The 24510-nt window shown below is 47.4% G+C and overlaps 1 protein-coding gene across 2 annotated transcripts in view; it reads left to right on the plus strand.

Moving 5' to 3' along the window:
• Window positions 1-24510, plus strand: part of LOC142592657 (uncharacterized) — a 148420-nt gene that overhangs the window by 48943 nt on the left and 74967 nt on the right. For both annotated transcript variants that reach the window (XR_012830760.1, XM_075704224.1), the window contains exons 7-8: window positions 1330-1445; window positions 16922-17067. Coding sequence is in view for 1 of the 2 variants with exons in the window: in XM_075704224.1 (XP_075560339.1) it covers window positions 1330-1445; window positions 16922-17067 (262 nt within the window). In the remaining variant the exon portion in view is untranslated. The remainder of the gene's footprint in view (window positions 1-1329; window positions 1446-16921; window positions 17068-24510) is intronic.

Raw genomic sequence — 24510 nt, forward strand, 5'->3', positions numbered from 1 at the left:
CACATTCCTTGCATATAGAGGAACAGAAAACTGCTCTGGATTTGTCTATAGAATGTGCCTATGTTCTACTTTTCCGTTTTCTTTCTGCTTTGTTTTGCATGTGGTATTACTTTTAATTGTTATCCGTAGCCTAATGATCTTTTGTTAAGGCTTTTGCTTGAGGTGAACTAGCCAATTTCCCTATTCAGATATACACATGAGGTGCAGGAATGCTTTTATTATGCAAGTGCTGTACTGATTTGAGTGAAATTTGTTGGAGTTAACAGAACAGCTGAATAGTATCTGTCGACTTGGACGGAGATACTTGTTTTGGGGGCCTCATAGTTTTATGAAAATAGCCAAAATTCGATTATGTAGAAAATTGCTTGAAGCAAGAAGTTTAGAAATGTAAAAGTCTGCACGAAAAACAGATATTGCAGTTGTTTAAACTGCAGCTGCCAGAGCATCTGAAATAGATAAATGTGGTGTACGATATTACCACTTTGTCTGAACTAGCTGCAATGTTCTGGGGGTTACCAAAAGTCTTGCTCACGAGTATTATGTTTCACAGTGGCACATGACACATCAATTTTGTCTGCATTAGATGTAACAATAATGGAAGTTCACAGATTTACAATAGCGTTGCTTATTGTTTAGTTAGCATTGTCAGCTTGATGTTTGAGTTGTTTTCTTTATTTGCAGTTGTCGTAATTTCCGTAAAATTATTGGTAATTTAATTAAAATATCTACTCTCTGCGGTTGGTAGATGAACTTTTTCTTTTATATGGAACAAATGTAGAAAAAAAAAATTTACAAGAGGGAACTTTGGCGCTAATGTCTATGGGAGCTGCAGGTATGCTGGTTCAGCCAGCAACGGAATATAATGGTTAATACGTGGACTTGACTAAACATTGTTTTCCTGGCCTCAAACGGCTGTATGGCTTTGCAAATCAGGCTTGTTCAGCAAGATAGTGCATTAGAAATGCAAACGTTTACCATGATAATTTATGTATGCAGGATCTCATTGCCTTCATGTGTTTCGAAAGAAGGTGATTTTTTTTTATTAGAAAGATGAAGCATAACAAGTATGCGACAGCACAAGAATGTCTGAAGTTGCTAGCATAATGAATAAACAAATACATACCGCCAGCCATTCCCACTTAAGGTAGCTGACTGATTGCAGCACCCTACGGTAATTATTGTGGGAAACATAACGTGCAACAAACCTCACCAAATTGGGTGCAGTGGATGCCAAATGAAATGGTTTCTCCATTCCATGTATTTAGATTGCTTGTACTGAGGTCGCGCTTCCTCTTAAGCACCGACTTCATCGACTGATGTTGCCTTCAGGCGACGAAGCTGCAGGGGCACTCGGGCTGACGGTGGACGTGGAGACAATCACACTCCGTGAAGAAGTTCCCATGACGCAGGCCGACCCTCTGGAGAAAGATGCGATCCCTGTGGAGGCAAGTGGCATTTCACCTCAGTTGAGGAAGTCTTGGGAGTAGTAGTTAAAGGCAAAAAGCCGGGCTAGTTGGTTTTAGTAGTTTGACGTATTCACAGCTCTGGAAAAATGGAAGCACACAACATGAAGAAGGTTCTGATCGTCAAATGGTTTTACTAGCACACAGGCAGTACCTCTTGGTGATGGGGCGAAAATTGAAAAGGAAAATGTTCACCACACAGGCGGACCATGTAGCCTTTATAGCCAAATCTTTACAGCTTATGTTGGGTGAGTGCGGTGACGCTTGTCAAATAAATTCCTCATGACATCGTGGAGGACACTTGACTAATGCACATGTTCCTCGTTCATCTAACATTTAAAAAAATAATCGGGGATACGAGTGCTAGAGAGTCTTCAGGTATCGGCTCTATAACACTTATACAGGGTGTTTTGGCAAACACTTTAAAAATGTTTTAAAGGTTGCCAGTGGCTGGTAGCTTAATTATAGTTCATGAGCCGGTCTACTCGAAGCGGTGGACGCTACTTGCACAGAAAATTGAAATGCAAAATCGGCGAATTAACAAAAATTCACAAATTAGCTTTTGAACTAATTACCTTATGACTCGTATTGCAATTTACAAATTCTAGCCATGGAGTTAGCAAGGTGGATCCACTTGGAACGACTTCTCCGGACGTCGCCAGTTTAGAGACATGAATTCCCGAAGTTTGCGGGGAAATGCATTGGTGTTCCAGTTACTTGTGTGCTTTAATGCACAAAACAACATTTTGTTAACAAATTAACAAGGTTAACTCCACGGCTAGATTTTGTAAATTGCAATATGGGCCATTAGGGAATTTTTGTTGATTAGTCTATTATGCATTTCAAATTTTTGTGCAAGTAGTGTCCGCCTTGTCGAGTAGAGCAGCTCATGAACTAGAATTGTGAAATCTGCCACAGGCAACTTTTTTTGAAAGTGTCTGCTGAAACACCTTGTATGTAGTACGCTAAGCCAACTAGCTTCCTTTGTTGCCGCCTGTACATTACTGACGAGTTCAGCTGGTTAAGTTGGCTGTCGGTTTTGAAATGATCATCGTGCATCACTATGCTTGCTAAATGCAGGCATTTGTGGCGGAACTCATTATGATTTGACATTGTTTCAAAGCTTCTAAAAATGTCACGCTTTCTGCTTAGCACTACATTGCCATCTGTTAGTCTCCTGGTTAGGCAAGTTGGTAGGGAGGATGCCATACACTGATGGTGAAAAGAGTACTTTCAGTGGGAATGAGCTAAATAAATTGGCTGCCTGTTCTAATCATAGGGAGTTTTGCATGGAAACTTCCTGAATTTCCCCCTGCTCTTCATGATTCACAATTGCCTTCTGTGCATGCTATCCTCAATTTTCTATCGTTACATAGGGCGTTGTTGCATGTTCAACTAGTGCAGCACGAATGTAAACTTGTGTCTGTGCACAAAGCGTTTAGCTGTTCCATCGTCTGGCTGAAAACAGCTCTGTTCCTCAGGGACAGAGTTCATGCTCTTGTTCTTTTGTACAATGACGTACAAGCACTTGCAGCATGAAGAGTAAATGCATTAGTGTCTTGCGTTTGCCATCAGCGTTACCGCCCCAAATTATGGAACATGTAATCTGATGTGGTGATACAGTGGCTGTGGCATACGTCAGCTGGGCGCAAGGTCGTGGGTTTGATTCCTTGCAATTCTGATAACTCGAGACTGTAGCAGTTGCACACCGACTAATGACATGTTCGAAATCTGAATAAAAAACTATATAATTCGCAGGCTTTTTAAACGCTTAGTACAAATACAGTTAAACCCCAATATTGACATGTGCACTTGTTTATCTTTCTTGGGTGACCGCTTTCTCACTAGCCAACAAAGATTAAACGTTATCGCCCAGTGCAGGACGCGTATGCATGTGTCGGAAGTTTCTCAAATGCTGTCGATGATTCTCTTTATTGTATGTTGTCGCCGAACCTTGTGCAATCTGATTGTACGTGCAATGCGAATTGTTATCTCAGTTTTATTACAAATTTGGCACAGTCAAGGACAGGACAGGAACCTGTATTGTGCACCTCATCTGCTTTGTTTTGCCAATAGCCATGTGCTTGGATGTTATTGATATCTGGGTGGACAGTGGCAGGCACGCTTTTCCTATGGAGGACGGTTTGCTATTATGGGTGACCACGGATCTCTTGTTCAGAATGCTCACGAACAACCTTTTGCTGTTGGTGGTGTAACGTAAGTGTGTACGACCAGCATGAGTGAACAAGGCTATAAGTATGAGAGTGCACAATACATTTTCCACCATATAATGGAAATCGAGCAGAGAAACGGTGAACACCAGTAACAAATACCGTATTTACTCGCATAATAGACGCACTTTTTCTTTCGGAAAATCCGGCTTGGGGTGCGCCTATTCGCGGGGTAAAATTTACGAAGTTTTTTCAACTCGCATTCTCGCGCTTTAAATTTGAACATATGTGAGGAGTATGGCTACTCTCGCATAATTTACCCATAAATCCAGTATAAAAGGAAAAATAAAAGCTACCTACTTACCTTTTAATGAACAGGCGAGAGATGTCGACTGCACACACACGTAAAATTTATTGAGACATGTCATGCTCCTCTCCTTCCCCTCTTCAGAGTCCGAGTTGGAGAGAACATGCTCATCACCGCTGGGTGGAGACTTGTCTTCTTTGTCTGAGCTCCACAACATGTCGTCTGAGCTCGCATCTGGTGCGTTGAAGATCCCCGTCTTCTTGAAACTTTTGCTGACGACGTCATCAGAGATCTCTCGCCAAGCTTCCACGATCCATCCGCACAGCATTTCCATAGGCGGCCTCTTAATTTTGTCACCTGGAGTTATTTGACGCTGTCCTCCAGCCATACAGTTAGTGTACAGCGTTCGAACGTTGTTCTTAAAAGGCTTATTTAAGGACACGTCCAAAGGTTGCAGTACCGAAGTGAGGCCTTCCGGAATCATGGCAATATCCGTGTGCAGCTCTAACAACTTCTTTCGTACACGTTCTACAAGGTGTCCGTGAAAACTGCCCAAAACAAGCATGGCCAAATACAGCAGGCCACTCGGCAGACGGCCCCAGACGGTCTTGACCCAGTCCACCATCAACTCCGCGGACATCCAACCTTTCTCCTGGACCCTCACGTAGATGTCTCGAGGGAAATTTCCCTTTGGGAGCGTCTTTCTCTTAAAAATAACATAAGGCGGTAGTTCGCGCCCATACGCAGTCACTGTCAACATGACAGTACATCTTTCTTTTTCTACGCCAGATGTTCAAATAAGCACAGTTCGTGCACCTTTCTCCTCTACAGTTGTATTTCTCGGCATGTCGAAACAGAGGGGGGTCTGATCTGCATTCCCAATCTGGGACAAAAGGAAGTTCTTTTGCTGCCGGAGCCGTATGACAAAACGGTGAAACTCCAGTACCTTGTCCTCGTATGCTGAGGGCAAGCGCTGGCACAACGTTGTGCGCCTCCTCAGGGTAAGTCCATGGTGTCGCATGAAGCGCGTTGTCCATCTAGAGCTTGCTTTGAAATCTTTCGCTTCGATGCCCTGCGCTCGGGCAATTCTGGACGCCTCAGTCTGTACTGTGTCGAGAGACACTGCACAACCGTCCTGTCGAAGGCCCTGTATGTGTTGAACGAGTTGCTATTCCACTTGCGGGTACTTTCCAGACTTTGCACCGCGGAAGGCCCGTCACGACTTCTTGGTGGCCTGAAGTTTTTATTGCTGACCTCGCCAGTAGTGAATGATTGTTTCTCCGACACTGAAATGTCTGCTTGCAGCACGGTTCCCCTGCTCGAGTGCATACTGCACAGCTTTCAGTTTGAATGCAGCCATGTAGCTACCATACTTCCCCATTGCGGAACCCGCGACCACACGAATTGCACGCCACTTGCAAAATGGTGAGATGTGGCATTTTTTCTTTTCTTTGCTTGTGTGGAGCATTGATGACATTGGCACTGTCGCTTGTGTCGAGTCGCCCAGCTTTCCGAGCTGCCTCAGCGAAGGTAGCAAAAAGCTTACATCCACGCGGCGGTTTGGAGGGAGGGTGTTATCGATAGTTGATAGAAGAACTATTTTTCACTCGTTGATGCATTTCTTTTTGTTTGTTTGTTTTTTTCCTCTTTTTCGGTTTCTACGGCCGCGTTAGGTCATCGTGCTCACTGGCTTCGCTGCAGTTCGGGCAGGGAGGTAGCGGTAGTTAACGATGGTCAATGAAAGATTTGGTTTTTGCTATGTTGGTATGTGCTGTGGGTCCTCAGCAGCTGCAACAGCAGCAACACTAATGAGGACAAGTAGTCTAGCAAATACGTTAATAAGCTTGGGTTGTGGAATGTGCATGCGTGTTCTTTCTTTAACCCAAGATGGAGGGGGAGGAGGGCGTCGGCTTGAACATGGCACTGATCACAGTGCCATGTTCGTGGTGCGCCGATTATGCGAGGGCACCTATTATGCGAGTAAATACGCTACTAGAGCTCATGACAAGAAACGTCTTCGAGCATTTTTTGAGGTCATCGTTGGAAATGGTAAAAAGGGATGTTTATGACGATTCGTCACCTGCAAATGCTCAAGCCTGGCCGAGTTTCTATTATACGCGTGTGACCAAAATATTTGTCGAGAAAACCTTGACAAGGTTACGAATATGCGCTTGTGCTTACAAGGCTTAGCAAAAACCTAGCATGACTTGAGAATCACGGAAAGAGCGCACCACCTGTTGGTTGAGTGGAGAGACAGCTTTTTGACGTCTTTCTCCGAGAATGAGCTCCAAAGCTGGGACAGCGCTATAGCCTTCAAATATAATTCTGGCATTCCGGTAGAATACTTTTTTAAGACGAAAAGGCTGCTACATGTGACTTCACGTTATTGGACTCGTTGCTCGTACCTCTGATTACATTAGGACTGCCAAAATACATGCAGCACGATGTCCAACTACGAATGCCACATACTGTTGATGACTTGCCTAAAAATATGAAAGATTTATGCACTCTGCAGCATCGAGGAACCTCGTGCTTCTAACGGCTGCAACACTTCTTCCACTGAAAATCACACACTGCACTGTAAAGATGTCACCAAGCTGACATCAGGAGGTCACCCTCTCTCATTACAAGAGACCATCTTTCTTACCGATTTTGCGAAGCTTGTGTACATTTCTGGGCAAGCAAATAGGAGGGACGTCAATGATTTAGTAGATAGTCAAGCTTCGATAACAGTTGTAAACAAGAGCGAAATTCCGGACCTAAGTATCGAGAAAGATTGTCCCGTGATGGTGTATGGTTACGATGGCAAGAAACAGACGTACAATGAGTGGGTGGAAGTGTTGGTCAAGTGCAAAGGAAAAGGCACCTTAACTAAGGCTCTCATACTCGATGAAGTAGAATGTCACTTGCTCTTGTCTTTCCCAGTCATGCAAAAGGTACGACTTAACCTCTACTGGGATGAGGGAAATCATCACTCAGGATCACCGCCAAATGTCTCCAGTTTCACTTGCTGAACTTCAGCAGAAGCCCACTACAGTGGTGGACGTTATCAAGCTGTATCCAGGGCTAATGTGCATCGGGGGCTATCGAAAGGCCGCATCAAAGTTTGAAGTATCATTTGAACTTCGCAACAAGACTAGTGAAACGCAAGACTTGTATTATGTCGCGAGTGAAAAAACATTAGTTAAAGGAAGAAATACAGAAGATACTTGATGCTGGTGTAATCTGCCCATCAACCTCTGCTTTTGCTTCTCCGATCGCCATTGCTCCTGAAGGAGATGGCACATATAGTCTATGTAGTGATTAAAGGCAGGTCAACAAACAGACTGACTTACTTTGGTTTCCAGTGCCACTTATCAACGAAATCATCAATGAAACCAGGGGCTGTAAGGTCTTCTGTTGCTCGGACCTGTGCAAAAGCTTCTGGCAAGTGCCACTGTCATAGGCGACTAAAAAGTTTTCGGCCTTTGTGACACTATTCGACATATATGAATACAACAGGCTACCCTTTGTCTGGAAGAACTCACTCGCATGGTTTCAATACATGATGAACAATGTTCTAAAGCCATATATCGGAATTCTTTGCAATGTTTGCATTGATGACATCATCGTGTATTCGAGGTCTGAAGAGGAGCACACTGAACACCTGGCGAAGGTCTTACAAGCACGAAGCAATCCCGATCTGAAGATAAAGGGAAAAAAAAGTGATTTCTTTCAGCTGAAGGTTTTTTTTTTTTTTTTTTGGTAGAGGGTTCGACGGTGCTATCAAAAGTAGTCAACAAGAGTCTGTACATTGAGTTTCCACAATTACGAAGCCGCATGACCTTTAGTTGCTGCGAGCTTTCCTTGGACTAGCCAGCCACATCAGGGCTTTCACTAAGAATGTTGCTAAGATGACAAAGTGCCTGACCGAGCTGACAAAAAAAGAAGTTTGTTCCTTTTATTTGGTCCGATGACTGCGAAGTAGTCTGTCAAGAACTAGTGCACCGCATCTCGTCTAAACCAGTACTAACTTTACCTGATTTCATCCTGCCGTTCGAGATGAACACAGTTGCATCACATTATGGTACAGGGGCAGCGCTGTGTCAGAGGTTCTGCAGTTCTCCGGTAAATCAACAACTTCGAGTCGCAGGGTACTATTCTTACACGTTTAACTCTTCTCAGCTCAACTACTCTACAACAGAAAAAGAGGCCGTGCCGTGCTTATGGCAGCGCAATACTTTGGATCTTTTCCTTTTTCCGAGTTGAAGGCGTGTGCCAACCACAGTCATTTCTAGTGGCAATTGACCAGTGCACAAGAATGGTAGCTGCACGCCTTTCAAAAGAAGATACAATTTGTGTTATTGCCCTTCTTGACCGAGTGATGTTTTCGAAGTTGAAGGTCATAGCCTCTGACAATGGACGTGCATTCATGAGCAACAAGTTTCAGCTGTGGGCAGACAGTTGCAGGGTTGTGCTGCGGTGCTGCTCTCGATATCGCTCCCAAGCCAAATGGATTGGCGGAGGGTGTTATCCATGGCGTAAAGCAGTTTATGTCAATGTACCCAAATTTCCGAGGAGGATGGAAATGCTGCCTAGCAGCAGGCTTTGCGCATCATAACAGGACACGTACTACAAGCCTTCGATGTAGCTCAGATTTCACCATGTAGGGTAAAATGCTTAAACTGTCCGCCGACCAGGAGCTTGGGAATTTCAGACAAACTTAGCTACTGGAAAGAACAAAAACCATCGAGGAGTGCAGCAGGTATCGTGAAGCGATGACATGCCAGTTCGAGAAGAGACATTGTGGACATATACCGTATTTACTCGAATCTAGGCAGACCCTGATTCAAAGCCGACCCCCTAAAGTCCAAAGCCAACAAAATATATATATATATTACCTTGAATGTAGGCCGAACAAAAGAAGCGAGGACAGCGTTCACAAAATGCAAACAGCATTTGTGAAATCTGAACGTGCAGAGCTCATTCAGCATCGTCATCGCTGTGTTCCTCGTCACTGTCGCCTTCAAGCAGTGCACTATCTTCTGTACTGTCAAGCGCATTAGATATGCTGCACTTTTTAAAAGCATGCACGATCAAAGTACCTGGGATGTCGTCCCACGCTGCAGCTACCCAGCCCGCCAGTTGCGATGGCGATGCACGTTTGATGCGGCCCGTTGCCATTAGCATGTGGTCTTCGTCAGTCAACCAGTCCGTGTAATATTTCCGCAGACGATCCTTGAAAGGTTTGTTGATGCTGACATCAAGTGGTTGCAACTGGCCCATCATGCCGCCCGGTATGACAGCGAGGTCCGTGTTCGCTTGGGCGAGCGCAGCCTTCATGTTGTCGGCCAAGTGCCCACGGTAAGAGTCGACGAAAAGGAGCAAGATCTTTGTCAAAAGGGATTCCGGATGCCGTCGCCACACAATCATAACCCACTCTTCCACCATCGCGCCTGCCATCCACCCGTTCTCATTTGCCCGCACAATGACATTTCTTGGGAAAGTTTCTCGAGCAGGCAGTGTGTTCCTTTTAAACATCATATATGGAGGGAGTTTATGTACATTAGCTGTGCAGCACAGCATCACAGTTGCGCGCTGCTTCTCGTAGCCTGCAGAGCGCGCCTTCACCACCTTGGCACCCTTTTCATTCACGGCGTACGCCACTGGCATATCAAAATGCACATCCGTCTGGTCAGCGTTGCCGATTTGCCCAAGGTTGTAGCCTGCCACTTCTCTCTTTCGCAGCACGTAGCGCTGAAAAGCCATCAGCTTTTCTTCGAAATCGCTTGGCAGCTTCTAGGTGATTGAAGTGCGATGTCGGAGGCTGAAGCCGAAGCACTTCATGAATTTCTGAAGCCAGCCCCGGCTGGCTTTCTGTTGTCACTTCTGTTGTCACTGGAAGGGCAGCTGCTTTCTGCGTCCGAACAAAGTCGGCCAAAACTGTCTCCACTTTAGCGGCCTTTCTTTAGTCCGCTAAATGCCATCCTCGTTGTGGCACTCACAGAAAGCTGCTGTCGTTGTGCCCTTCAATGACGGACAATTTTCAAATTCGACGCCGAAGTCTCACCCGGCTTGAACGTTCGACGATGCCTCTGCGGCTGTCACATCTTTTCGCGTGAAAGCGGCACTGTAGTGGCATCTCCTGCTTGGTGCCATCGCGATAACACCATGCCGCACACCTATATGACCAACACGACACAGGTCAAAATGGCAACCTCGCTTGTGTACGGTTGGCTACTGGCACAGCTAATAGTGGCTGTGATACTGACTTTTCTAGATGGCGCTAGCTATGCACCGTATTTAGCAGTTTCAATGAAAAACTGGCGCGTTTTTTAAGATCCTCGAATCTAAGCCCACCCTAGAGTTTGGAATATGATTATTTGAAAAAAACTATCGGCCTAAATTCGAATAAACACGGGACCTGAAATCCAGTTAAATGACTTTGTTCATGTCCGAAAGGGATTACCAGGAACCGACATAAGCATTCTTGGTCCGTTCCAGGTCGTAAAAACGTGTGTGCAGCAAGACACACTCAAGACTGTTGGGTATATGAATTGTAGACAATTAGAGGTTGCAGCTGTGAGGCAGCGTGCTTCCGTATCACCCCAGGAGGGGTGAGACTTAAAAAGGGAAGGGGGGGGGGTGTAAGGTGGAAGAAGAAGAGGAAAGGTTGGGACAAGAGGAAGTGAGAAAAAACAAGGATGGCTACCTTGTCATGCTGACTTATCTCAGTTTTATTACACATGTTGTCACTGAACCTTGCTTAATCTGATTGTATGCATGATGCGAATTGTGTAGTACTTTCTAGAAGACATGCAGGCACCAGTGATTGTTCTGGAATCTTTGATGGCTCATGTAATAGAGCCGATGTGCTTGCCCCGCAGGTCAGGTTTCGGTGATAGTTGACTGTTCACCACTATCGTTGTGCTTTGAGTGTAACCTGCTTTCGTGGGCACTGGTTCACCCAATAAAAAGTTAGGTTTGTCATTCACCAGTTACTGTTTTCTTCATCGTCACTACAATGTGGCAGAGGTGCTTTTGCGTTCATGTACCGGACGCCGCCGTCAAGCCCGCACACCGAAGACTACACCAGCGTTGCCCCGGACCATCGAGCAAGCTGCAGGCTACAAAACCTGCCCCTGGAGCATGGACTTGTACCTGAGAAAACTGGAAGAACCGTGGCCAAGTTAACAAACACAATGGCAGCCCCAGTGTCACCCATTTCGCTGCAACAGCCCAGGGAGCCATTGACCTTCTGATGATTATCGTATGGAGACCTGGAAAATTGGCTGGAAACATACGAAAGCGTCGCTATGTTTAACAGCTGGAACAGTGACGACAAGCTACGCCATGTCTTCTCATTGAAAGACACCACCAGGACAAGATTCAAGAATCAAGAAACCACCTTAAGATGCACCTATTTCGCTGCTACTTCCTACAGATTTAGTAGGATCTTGATGAGGGCTAGTAGGTTCATATTTAGAACTGAGGTTAAGTTTTTCCGCATGGAAAAACTTATATAGGTCAAAAGGGACAGTGCTTCAATGAAAGAGCTCGTCAGCACAGCAATAACCTAAAGAATGGCTATAGGAGTTGTTTAGCGGGGCATTGTAACAAGTGTCACTGCACTCCCATATTTGGAAAACAAAATTCATAGGGAAAGGAAAAGTTAAGAGGGAAAGGGAAATAATAGAGGCTTACTGCATTAGAAAGGAAGGAGATAAATGTGTAAGCGCTCCCTCTCTTGCCTTATCAGGAAAAGAAATAGCTTTTTTGGATGAAAGGTTACGATGCTGCTGATTTGTTGATGTTTTTGCGACTGGTGTATGCATGCCTATGCTGCAAAAGGTATAATATGGCTGGAGAATTTCAAATAAAAATTCCAGTTGGCAGTCAGCGGTTGTCTGTGGTATTTGTTTCTTCGTGTCCTCGTTTTATTCGTGCTGTTTAACCTCAGTTCTAAACCACAGTTCCTACAGACCTTCGTGAGCGTCGTGCGCAAAGAGTGAGTGCAAGCTCTGCTGGAAACTCGAGGGCAACTGCCCAATGAGAACATCGCCATCTTCGCAGAAGAGATGACCCATCTTTTCTGACACGCTGACCTGGAAATGTTCAAGGAGAAAGTCTGTTTCCTGATGCAGGGCGTAAAACAAGAACTTTTCCGGACTGATCTGCAACCCCCCGAAGACCACAGCTGAGCTTTTGACAGAGGTAATGACGACTGAGAAGGTGCTTTAAATAAAATGCACAGCCACTTATACAGCTGCCAAGTGCTTTCGCCGAAGAGCGAAATTCAAGCACTAGGCTCCAACAATCTCTGAGAGACCGTTCAACCATCTTACGCAAAGAACTGCGCAGCATGTTCCCTTTGACGCAACCTCAAGTAGCATCCATTGCTGACATCGTCCGAGAAGAGATTCAGCAGTCACTTGGAGTCCCCGAATCACCACAGCTTCAGCCGGAAGCAATGACCTATGCTGCCGTCGTGCGCCGTCACGCTTCCCCTGTGCGCTCGCACCAGGGCCCACTAACGCCGCAGTTCCGTCGTCCGCTGCTGCAGTTGCCAGCTCGCCCTCCCGTCACTCAGCGTAGCTGCTCAAGAAAGACAGATGTAGGGTGCACTCCAGACCACCCCCCGTTCTGTGACATATAGATTGAGAGAATTTACCAATCTGAATGTACATTCAAGTATACATGCGAGATATACATGTGAGAGATGAATGCGGCTGCAAACACGCCTCATGCGGGATGCGTTTCGGTGGTGGCATTATCGCTTGTCAATACATTGCTGAAATGCTAATCACAATAATGTCGACATTCATTGTGAGATGGATTCTCTAGGTGTCTACCAGCCAGAAAAACCGGGAATTTTCGGGGATTTTGAATAGTCTGGAAAAAGTCAGGGAAAACTCAGGAAATTTGTTCTTCAATCAGGGAAAATTAGCTGTCATTTTATTGAAAGCGAACGAAAGTAACCCTACTCCCGGCTCGAGTAGAAAAGAGGAATCCTAAAAAATTGTCTTTGACGCTGTGTCGTCGGCTGTAGGAGTTGCCAGTGTACAGTAAACGACCGTTTTTCTGAACGCCCGATTTTTGGGACATGCTTGATAATTTGAACAGCTTCGCAGCACCACCACGTGCCATAGGTGCGTGCTGTTACGTTTCGCCTCCGACGTGTGGTATAGCTGGCGCGGATGTAACGGACGCCGGGGCTTCGTTCACAGCGGCGGACATTTTGGCCAGTTCAGCACTGTCCCAACGCCTCCAGCTGAGCGCGTCCAGGCATGTTTCAATGCCACATGTCTTCGTGTGTGTGTGTGTGTGTGTGTGTGTGTGTGTGCGCGCGTGTGTGTGTATGTGTGCGCGTGCATGTTGGTGCCCACGCTTGTCAAAGCGCGGCAGCCGGGGAGAGGAGCTCCCGAACTGTGAAGCGAGGAGGTCTGACCGGCGCCGGCCCGGAGGATATGTCACTTCTTGTCACAACGTGTCCGTGCGCCGCCGTCACGTGCGCCTCTTTCGAGCCGTTCCTTCTTGCCCTCGACTCCGAGAGTATAAAAGCAGCTGCCCCCGGACGCCAAGAAAGAAGCTTCGATTTATTCAGTCGAGTAACGTGGTCTCCCGTTTCTCCACTTCGGTTGACCTAACCGGCCTCTCTTTTGCGATGCTAGAATAAACAAGTTGTTCTGTTAGCAGTCGGCTCATCCTTTGCCAGGACCTTCGGATACTTCCAGCTGTGCCCCAGGCCGCCAGGCCAACGCTACCCATGGGGCTTGTGACCCATTTGCAACAGTGCTCTTAATGTGTTCAGATATAAGGGACATATGCCCCATGTTCCAAGCTCATGCATGCAGATTTCTTGTAGTTATACCTCAATATAACGAACTTCAATATAACGAAATTCTTGCTATAACGAAATGTTTTAACTTTTCATAACTTCGTAGTCATAGAGCATCATGTAATTAAAACCTCAACCTTGATATAACGAAGTGTGTTTGTACGCAATTCTTATAAACAAAATTTCACTGCCGCTGCAAAGAAATGCCGAGACAATAAATGGAAACTTCCGCCAACGCAGATGGTCAAATGATTGAATTACAAGTGGCTGCTTGCAAATGGCATCTCAAATCGTGTGCGGCGCGACAAGAGCGACCACCGAAGTGAAGCCACATCTTGCTCTCTATAAAGTCCAAGTGCGATAAGATATTATCGCGCACAGTGTGCTTTATGTGCGAGTGAAAGTGTGCAAGGGTGAGAAAGAAAGAGGGTGGCTTCAGGCATGAGTACCGCCTCCCCATGCGAGCAAGGAGAGGGGGCAGCTCGTGCGTGGTAACGTGTAAAGCCCCTTAAACTTCGTAAAGTAGCGGCATGCTTTTAAGAATGCTGCCTCCTCCTCGTGCGCTCTGGCCGACACCACGTCGCTATTGGCCTAATAGCATCACTTGGGCCCTCGCGCCGTGCATCAGCGCCATTTTTGCTCGAGAGGCATCTACATAATGGCGAGGAGCGCATGTTGGCACCGTTGCTAGACTCGAGCAGTGTAGGCGGCGTCACGGTCAAGGAGGTAGTATGAAAGAGAGGAGAAACGAGGAGGAGCGAAGGCAGAGGAGGAGAGTGTCGCTGCTTTACGAAGTTTAAGGGGCGTTAGGTAATGCAATCAAGCGCGCGAGACGGGGCGGCGTTTAAGTTGGCGCACCTCTCGGCCGCGGCTACGCATGGCTGCAAGCGCAGCCGAGATGGCGTGGCATCATGTAAGCTGTTTTGCTGTGCATTTAGTATTTGAGGTTGTCTAATGTCGAGTTTCGATTACCCATTGGAGCGAGAGGCAGAACAAGCATTCGCTCCCTGCTGACGGCGCTTTTCCCGTTAGCGTCGTCCTAGTTCGGCCGGCGCTATCAGCTGCGGGGGCTGAGAGCACGCGAAAGTGTGGCTGGCTTCGTTTAATTCGTGCCGTCAAATGTGAAAATGTCGTGGACGTATATGGCATGAAACCGTACCGTATGTCGCTGACTCGCAAATTTAACCAAATGAACTGTTTTCTCATTCAAATTTGCTTTTATTGCGATGGAAATTTTATGGACACTTCAGGCGCATTTCTGCCGCCGCCGTTAGATTCCGTATGAAGTCCAAGGGCGATAAACCGTCGCCGCGCGCTGTATGCTGTATGTGCGAGTGAAAGCGTGGGAGGGTGAGTCGGCGAACACGGCCCGGATGCACGCCTTCTCCTGTGCCATGCGTGGCAGGGGGGTCAGGCAAGGGAGGAGGGGCGTTCTTCTCCAGCGGCTGCTACAGTGCCTCGATGTCCTCTTTGCCCGCCGCTCCGTACAGCGTCAACCGTGGCGTCTACTACGGCGTTGGCCACTCGAATCGCGGACGCCATAGTGGACGCCGTAGGGACGCATTGCCGGTGCTCGTGTGTCGAAAGCGATCAGCGACGTGGCCAAAGTGCGCGACCGCTCGGGCCTCATTTTCAAAGCGATCAGCGATGCTTGCAGAGTGCACGTAGTAGTAGCGTCGTATGCGCTGTGCTTTCGACGTTTCATCAGTGTTGAAGCAAGAGATGCATGAAGGTCAATTCGCTTACTGCTGCCGTGATTCCTCACTCCAGAATTTTGACAGTGAGTTTCCGAGTTTCTGCGCTCACTGAGCGAGATGTGTTCGTGTTTACCTGTGTGCATGTGACACCGTGCTGGTTAATTTAGTTAAAACGCGTTGGTGGGCTAGTTAGTTTGAATCCAGGATAGAATGAGTAAGCACGACTGAACAAGACAGCGCTGTCTCTCTGTGTCTGTTAGTTCCTATGTCATTGTTCAGTCATGCTTACACATTCTATCATTGTTAACTTAGTTAAAAAGCGAATATTTACAAGTTTATACAGTCGATAAAACTACTATCCTTACTTCGTATAGCCATCTACTAATTTGCTGTCGCAGTCGGCGGTTCGGCTTTCAGGCAGAGCTGCGAATTTTTTTCGATTGCCCGATAATTCGGAAAATTCTGTGGGCCCTTTATGTCTAATAAAAACCGATGGGCGACTGTACTTATTTGCATGAAAGGTCTAATTTCAACATTTCCATATAACGAAGCAAATTGCCCATTTTACCGACTTCGTTATATCGAGGCTTAAATGTAATTACAAAAAAAGTTAATTTTTCAAACATTCTCTAATTCTGCAGCAAAACTGGTGCCAGCTGTAGTGTTCTGTATATTTATAGGCTATTGTAACTTGTGTTGTTCAGAGGACTTAACTGGAAGTATTTTGGGAACTCTGTTTGTAAACATAAAAAAGGTATATAATGTTGGCTCGTACGTACCTCTAAAGGAGACCATCGCCTTAATAGAGTAGTGTGTTATGTTCAGCAGGTTCCTTGAGTTACCTGATTTTATTCAATTTAGTCATACGATACATGTCACTGCATGTGTGTCCATTCTTGGCTAATCCTCTAAAATGGGGGATTCGCCACTGTGACACAAGAAGTACCGAATCATTAAATGGAGCTAGCTTTAGTGATGGTTCTCTATGCATACGCCTGTCATCACCATTCTTTCCTCAATAAATGTCACACATTGCCTTCATCCTCGGGACATCACTGCATAAAGGTATCGCACTGCATCTGCCTGATATGACTTTTGCATTTCTGCATAACTTGTCAGTGGTGCAGTTTATAAACATTAAAATTGCACAGTATTGGAGTTGGGACCTAAGTGGGGAATAAACGTTAGCATTGCAGGAGATAACAAGTTGCATATGATGAAAGTAAGCACAATATTATGCATCGCTGTTGTATGCAGTTTACTACGCACTGCTTAACTAAGGCTTCACTTCACATAGACTCCAACATCTTTTTATCTCCCATAGAACTTTGTTTGTAATGGCTGATGCATTGTTTTACAGGGTTGTATCACATTAATTAATTTCAATGGTTCAAGTCAGCATGCATTCATGTGCAGTGATCAGAGCACGCCACATGTGTTGCCGTGTCCCACTGTCCTCTCCGCAGGTTGAAGACGGAGGAGACATTCTGGATGAGCTGGACAAGCTGATGGCACTACACAAAGGAGAGCAGGCACCTGGTGCTGGATTGACAGCCGCCTCTCCACAAGCAACTGTGGAAGAACCTGCCCGGCCCATCTCGCCCATCCCCAGGTAGGACATCCTCGGTTAGGAAAACTAGTTGGTACAGTTCGACATCCTATGCTGGGACAAAGAATCATATGAGGATGCAAAAAGGAATGCGTTAAGGACAAGCATGGCAGTATCTGTCCGATTTTTAGCATCCTTGTTTGCTTTTGCAGTTGTAGTCTTATTTCAGCTAGGACTTGGGTAATAAGTAGTGTGGGGTCTCTCACACCCGTGCTCTTGGGACAAAGGAACAACAACACAGTCGTGCAAACAATCACAAGGGCATTTATTGCACCTTTCATAGATCAATGCCTGCTAGCCGAGTTGCTATCCACAAAACATGCCGATGGGCGCGCGACAAATCTAGAAGTCCGACTCACCGCGACCGGAAAACGAGCGAATATGTTCGCCCCATGCTGGATCCCAACGCCTGGTCGTTCGCGCGTACTGTCACGCGAATGGTGGCGCATTCCAAGGCAGCCACGCGAGGCGGTCTCTCAGAAGCATGGGTCGGCGGCGCGCGGGATGTCCACGCCGTTCGCCGACCGGCCGGGGAAGAGCGAGCGCCTTGTCTCCCCTGTCCCCCCAAGTAACCCTGCCGTGAGGCGGCGTTAGCAACGCAACACTCGCGCCATCTTTCGCACTGCGCCCCAACCACATCGACCGCCGCGGGCATCACGCAGGCCATGCGGCGAAGCCGGATTACAGGAGACGCGCCATGCGGGAAAAACATATCAGGGGAGGCGCGAGAGTCGCGCATCCCCACATCCCCCCCAACCTTAAATCACTACATATTCCAGCGAGACATGTGACACGGTCTAACATCAAACTGTGCTTCGCGAACAAGGTAGAACATTAAACAGTGGCCGCGCCGAGGAAATGTCCACGCTGTCCATAGCATGCGAGCCGACATTGTCCTTGGGTGCACCGCGGGCGTCCGCCGGTCACAGCGGCAGCTTTGCAGACTCGACGGCACGATCCCAGGCCAGGACTCCGGAGACGACGTCACAGTAGTCGGTACGAGCAAGCGTCGCTCGCGCCGACGCGCCCTGCTGGCAAGAGCCGCCGTAGCTGTCGGTGACCGCTGGCTCTTTTGTCTGCCGCCGAGGGTTGTGAGCTGGATACAGGAGGCCGCCGAAGTCGCCGCGCTGAACTGGCCACAGCATCACCATCGCCCGGGGTGGCTCGATCGTAGTCCGAGGCAGCAGCGCAGACGATGTGCAGGTGACAGCAAGCCAGGGGTGACTCCAATCACGCTGCGTAAACTCAACACACTCGGCAAACACTAAAGTAGTGCAAGGGAGAGGAATTCTGCATGTGCATCGCCCACGTGGTACGATGTTCAACTCGGCTAGCAAAGATCGGGCAGCTACTCAGATGCTAAGTTCACGTGAACAAAGCTCGCTTCCTTGAGTCGATCGAGTAATTTCAATTCATGCGAAGCGAAATAGAATGAGGGAAGCAAATTGCAACCCCTCAACGCCACGGTCCACCAGGTTGTGTCCCTCCACGTGCGACAGGCAGCTTCGTAAAGAGTTAGGCCTAAAGCGTCGCTACCCTGACAACAACCGGCATCCAAAAACAACACCCAAAATGAGCGCAAAACAGGCAGCCGCGAGGAGACGTCAGCTCTGTGAGGTGGTCCTACTCGGCTCGGTGCACACAGCATTCGAGTTGACGGCGCCCACCGTCCTAGACGGTGTCGGAACGCCCGGTGCCAGGCCGCAATACGAGTCAGCCCGTAGCGGCACCCGTGGCCGGCGGCCACCCGGCTCCCAGAGCCGCGACTTCCTCAGAGTCAAAGAGATAGGAGAAGCTATTTACATAAGAAATTCGGACCACCCACGGGGCTTCCGTAGTCACTCGCTTCAGGCTTGCCACTGCTCCGCGGGCGCTCAGCCTCGCTCTCCCAGGATGCAGACCACGTGGCTCTCGTACTGACGAATGTCATTTAAAAAAACACATGCGAAAAGGCTTTGCATGTTGACATGTTCAAACACACTACAGCCACCATCACCTCGCTCAAGAAAGCACGCCGCCGACGCTAGCGATCAAAATTCACGCTAGGCCTACGCTTCGGTTCAAACAAAGGTCTCGAACGAAGCAAACTGTTAAATCTATCGTCCGATGTCCCAAGAGCGCCACGTTGGGCAGCCAGATGTGGGGTCTCTCACACCCATGCTCTTGGGACAAAGGAACGACAACACAGTAGTGCAAACAATCACAAGGGCATTTATTGCACCTTTCATAGATCAATGCCTGCTAGCTGAGTTGCTATCCACAAAAGATGCCGATGGGCACGCAACAAATCTAGAAGTCCGACTCACCGCGACCGGAAAACGAGCGAATATGTTCGCCCCATGCTGGATCACAACGCCTGGTCGTTCGTGCGTACTGTCACGCGAATGGTGGCGCATTCCAAGGCGGCCACGTGAGGCGGTCTCGCAGAAGCATGGGTCGGCGGCGCGCGGGATGTCCACGCCGTTTGCCGACCCGCCGGGGAAGAGCGAGCGCCTTGTCTCCCCTGTGCCCCCAAGTAACCCTGCCGTGAGGCGGCGTTAGCAACGCAACACTTGCGCCATTTCTCGCACTGTACCCCAACCACATCGACCGTCGCGGGCATCACGCAGGCCACGCGGCGAAGCCGGATTACAGGAGACGCGCCATGCGGGAAAAACATATCAGGGGAGGCGCGAGAGTCGCGCATCCCCACAGTAGTAGTAACAGTTCTGGCAGTTAAACAACCACTAAGAACAAACATGGCTTTGTTTTTCTTTCAGTATTTTTTCTGCTATTTAATTAGGTGCATGATTCTTGATAAAATTAGTTCAGGAAACTCGTTTTAACTAAATCATTTTATTTGAACAGTTGCTTTAAGTTTTTCATGTACCTACGTTAAAGGCGTCCTGAAACTCTTTATGGAAGCTAAGAAGTGCATTTGAAGTTAAAATAGCCAATTTCACACGTACGTTGCAGCATAAGTACTACTTTGCGTTCAGAAGAAACAGAGTTATTGACAATAAAAGATCGCCTTTGATCCCATTCATGGTACTTCCGCTCCTTCTTCAGTGCCATACACTGCGAATGCTACAGCAGATCGGGTCAAGCCCACAACGCTCTTCCTACTGAACGTCATCGGGCGCACATTTCAAATTTGATTTTGGATGTTCACATAGACTCCACTACTTCCACTTTTGGTGCCTACGATGCCCGCGAACTCTGCGGCTACCCCTCAACTTACAGCTGAATTCACGAGGCCTACACGTGTGTCTCATCCCTTTGCTGCACTGATAGCTCCCCTCACATGCCTTCACTCGCACATACAGTGTAAGCCGCGGGGTGACTGTGTTATCGTTTTGGACTTTATGGACCCTTTTTGCAGCGATGCTGAGGGTGCTGCCATGTTTGATCATGTGGCGACGCAACCATTGCTTGCCTCAAAACTGCCTCCGTTGCCTCTGCATTTACAGTGGGTGTGTATGATGCCAGTGCGGCTTAGCAAACTTGTGTTTCGGGAGATATCGTATACAGCGACTGGGTGAATGACACAAAGCTTTGGCCACAGCTTGAGAGAACATGGAAATACGCTTCAGAAGCCAAATGGCATGAACAGCGTATATTGTGCTTGTTTTTAAAGTGAGGCTAGATATGTATTCCAAGCTATCCAAACTTTCTGCTAATGAATTGAATCAGGATTACTGTGTTTTGCTCTTTGTTGTTTACTTGGGAAATATTTTGAAGAAGCAGTTTGTCACATTTCTGACTTGGTAAATTTCCTTGGGGCAGTCTCTACCTGATTATTTCTGCCTAATCATTTGCGGATGTGCTCTGTTCCAATAGATTTGTTCTCGCTGCATGCAAAGCTTGAAACATAGCCGTTTTGTACATTGTATGTAATACTTTGTAGGTAAGATGTATGATCACTTGTAACTTACTCTTGTGGAACATCACGAAACATTCAACTTCGTCGATTCGTGCGCTATCGGTGTAGTCTGTAATTTATTGTGCATATACATGCACGTAATTTAAGTGTGCGTCCATTCTCCATTCACTTATTCACATGTTGGTGATAGGTTGGGCGTAAGTTTCTGTGCCAGTTGGGGTAGATGTGTGTGGATGCTGTGTGCGAAACATACTAGGACAGTAAGCGGCGCTACTCCCTTTGTCATTGTTTAACGAGCGGTACTCACTCTTGCCGGTGTTTCGGGGCTGAAATACTATCTTGACAGTTAGCGATACAACGCTGGCAGATGAGCAAATTTCTGTATCCTGGAAGAAAGCTGTACATCTTAGAAGTGCCGGTAACACGCATGGACAGTTGCAGAAAAGGTCCGCGAAATTGGCTACACAGATTCATTACCTTTCTTAATATACCAGTTGTGATTTTTAGAGCCAACTACTTCACGTGTCTTCGATGTACATGAATCAATCCGGCATGATTGGAGCACACTGTGTTAGCGAAAACTCATCTGCATTTCCGACAGTTGATCGCCAGAAGCAAGGTGGAAGTGGTAATGGCTTCTCATTTGTGTGCTGTCGCTAAGGTGACGTGCGGCGTGCCGCTGAAGGCGCCATCTTATTTCTCTAGAATGAACTGCTCTGCCAGAAGGGTCAATACAGGATGTCACGGCGGCGCCAATGCCCGAGTGATGCCGATGGCAGAAATGCGCTCAGAGTGCCCATGTACAGTAGAACCTCGTTCATGCGTTTTGGGGAAAAAAATTTGAGAAAAATGTACTAACCAGGAAAATGTACGATACGAATTTGACAGACTCAACTATTGACATCTACCTAATGTGAAGCGTCGTGCAGATCGTTGTGGCACGAGACACCAACGTGCGTCGAGCTGGTGGGGCTCCGGCAGCCTGAGACACGCTCTGTTGTTTCCCTATTGCGTGGTGTTATAAAAGAGCGACAGGAAGCCGAAATTAAATTGAGCTGGTGGGCAATGCCGGATGTTGCCAAAGTGGAACGTGATGCCCACATCGTGCTGCCTGCAGCATGGAACGGTGGTGTGTTTGTATTATCGCCTACTAAAAGTGTGCAGTACGCTACCAGTGACACTACGCGCCACACGCTGTAAAACCAGTAAGTGAAGATGCTTATCCCTATAGGTTTGGTGGCGATGGCTGTGAATGTGGCATGCGATGACCGGGGCGGAGATTTACTGGTACCGGAATAAAAAACTGTGTGCGCCGTCGTTTTCACATGGGACGGGCGGCCACACTATGCTGTTCTCCATCGCGCATGCCTTTTCTTGTTCACATGGGATCTAGCAGCCAGAAAACGTATATGATCGCAGCCTACAGCAGGGAACGGCGGCGCGTTTCAGTTATTGCCTATTAAGGGAGGAGAAGGGGATCAGAAATAACTTTTTGTTTCTTGACAGAAAGGGCTGAAATTTGGCACACACACTGCACACTGCAATAAAGAGACAAATCTAAAATTTCGTTAGGATATCTTCATTAGTTTTTGTTTTATAAGAATTTATAAGTTCCTTGCTTGTGGAAAGCCTGGAACAGTAACGAAACACGATAGGGAGCCGGGAATACTTTGCATGTTTGCCCAAATGTCTTAATCTACACCAAGACAGTGTTAGATTTTCTTTTTTTTGCGCTAATAATTTTTTGCTCAACATAACATGCACATGACTGTGCTTCACTGCATGGAGCCATGTAATAATTGTGAAATAATTAAATAATGGAAAGATAAAGAAACATTTCAAGACTGTCTTTAAGTACAGCACAGTTTGTGGATCACAGCAAAACAAACTGGACCAAAATCGGTCCAGCCATTGTTGTGCTACGCTTTCCACTAGCGAGGTGATTGACAAAAAATATGCAATTGAGAAAACTGGCTGCAAAGTTTTAAAAGTGCTGCAAATTTATTAAAAAACACCAGGGCTGTAATATTTTGAATCATTGCTGTCAGGCATCTTCTTGCACCTTTGCCTCTTTGTTTGGTGGGCTTTGGATGCCTTCTTCAGGCGTTCTTTATCCTTTTCTTGAGCCCTCTGGAGTAGTGTATGACCCCCATTTTCACTGCCAGACCGAGCCTAGTATCGCAGTGTACACCCGCAGAACGCTGTTGGCGTCTTAGGCACAGAGTTTTAGCGATCAAAGAGTTCATCGCAGAAACAGGCACAATAATGAACTCAGTCACAAGGGGCCGAAATTTGTTCTTGGCCTTGCTGGTCCATCAAACTGAACTTCCGCTCAGTTGCGGACACTGCGCAAAGGGAGTTGCGAACACTGCGTGCCTGCTCTTCTGCAGTCACCGCTGACACAAAACGCGGCTCGAGGTGCGTCTGAATCATGCAACGTTCAGGCGGCGATTCGTCTGGTGAGTCTGGAGTCGCCATACAGTATGCAGCTCGACGGTTAGGGCTCACTCGTAGGCTGCGTTTCGCTGTCGCACAATGCGTCGGAAACGTACACCGTCTCTGCCAGCGATGGTGACCTTCGACCCGCATCGACTCCAACAATGCGATCTCGGTTGCTGACTCGCGTGGTCGTACGCACAGGTGCGAGAGCCTCCGTTGGCACGTCTTCCGGTGGCTTGGTTATCAGTGTCGATGTCACAGGACGATTGTCGGCTTCGCTGCTGGAATCGCATGATGCAAGATAACGCGGCATGTTATCCGCGTGTTCAGTCGGGTGCACCGCTTCTCCCACTGGCCACCGTCTTTTTCTCGCCGCCGGAGGCTTGCGCTTCCGTTTTCCGAAGGCATGCTTCGTTTAAAATTTCTTTTCGAACGAGCGATGATCCATCACTGACCTGGGAGCTGTCATAAATCTGAATTCTGCGAGCGTCAAACGAAGAAAGACGCCGGCGTGGTTTTCAAAGCAGAAAACTGCGGTCCACTGTGGTTGCCAGCTTGGCTGCTGTGGCAGCAGCAACCAATGGCAAGACGCCTTTCAGCACGGCAACCAATCGGAGGCCCGCTTTCATCGCAGGGCCCGTGTGACCGCCTCTACCAGACCCGCACTTCTTTTGGGTTTGTGTGTTTGTTACAAGATGGCAACGACCGAAGAATTCAGAAACGGAATGGCGAAACTTCAAGCTTTCGAGCGATACCAAAATGGCGGCGTTCGGTGGCGGGAAGGACGAGTTACGGTTTCGCGAACTGTGGTGATTTTGCACGATTTAAAGCTGTTTTCTCGCCCTACGCATTGATAAATTAATTTTTTTCGGGCACTTTTAGTGCATTTTCAGTCAAACCATTTTGATACAATGTAGATTAGGCATTGCAGATACCGAAACGCGTCATTGTCAAAAATCGATCTTTTTTGCGATTTTCACGATCTGATCCCCGCGTCCCCCCTTAAAAGCGTTCGCTACACTTCCTATGGCACCATGCGCTGTGAAACAGATAGGCGAACATGTTTATTGCAATAGGACTGGCAGTGATAGCTGTGAATGCCGCGTGCAACAACCCCAGAGAAGATTTGCTGGTACCGAAATGAG

Source organism: Dermacentor variabilis, chromosome 9 (genome assembly GCF_050947875.1).
Source record: "Dermacentor variabilis isolate Ectoservices chromosome 9, ASM5094787v1, whole genome shotgun sequence".
Classification (NCBI taxonomy): domain Eukaryota; kingdom Metazoa; phylum Arthropoda; class Arachnida; order Ixodida; family Ixodidae; genus Dermacentor; species Dermacentor variabilis.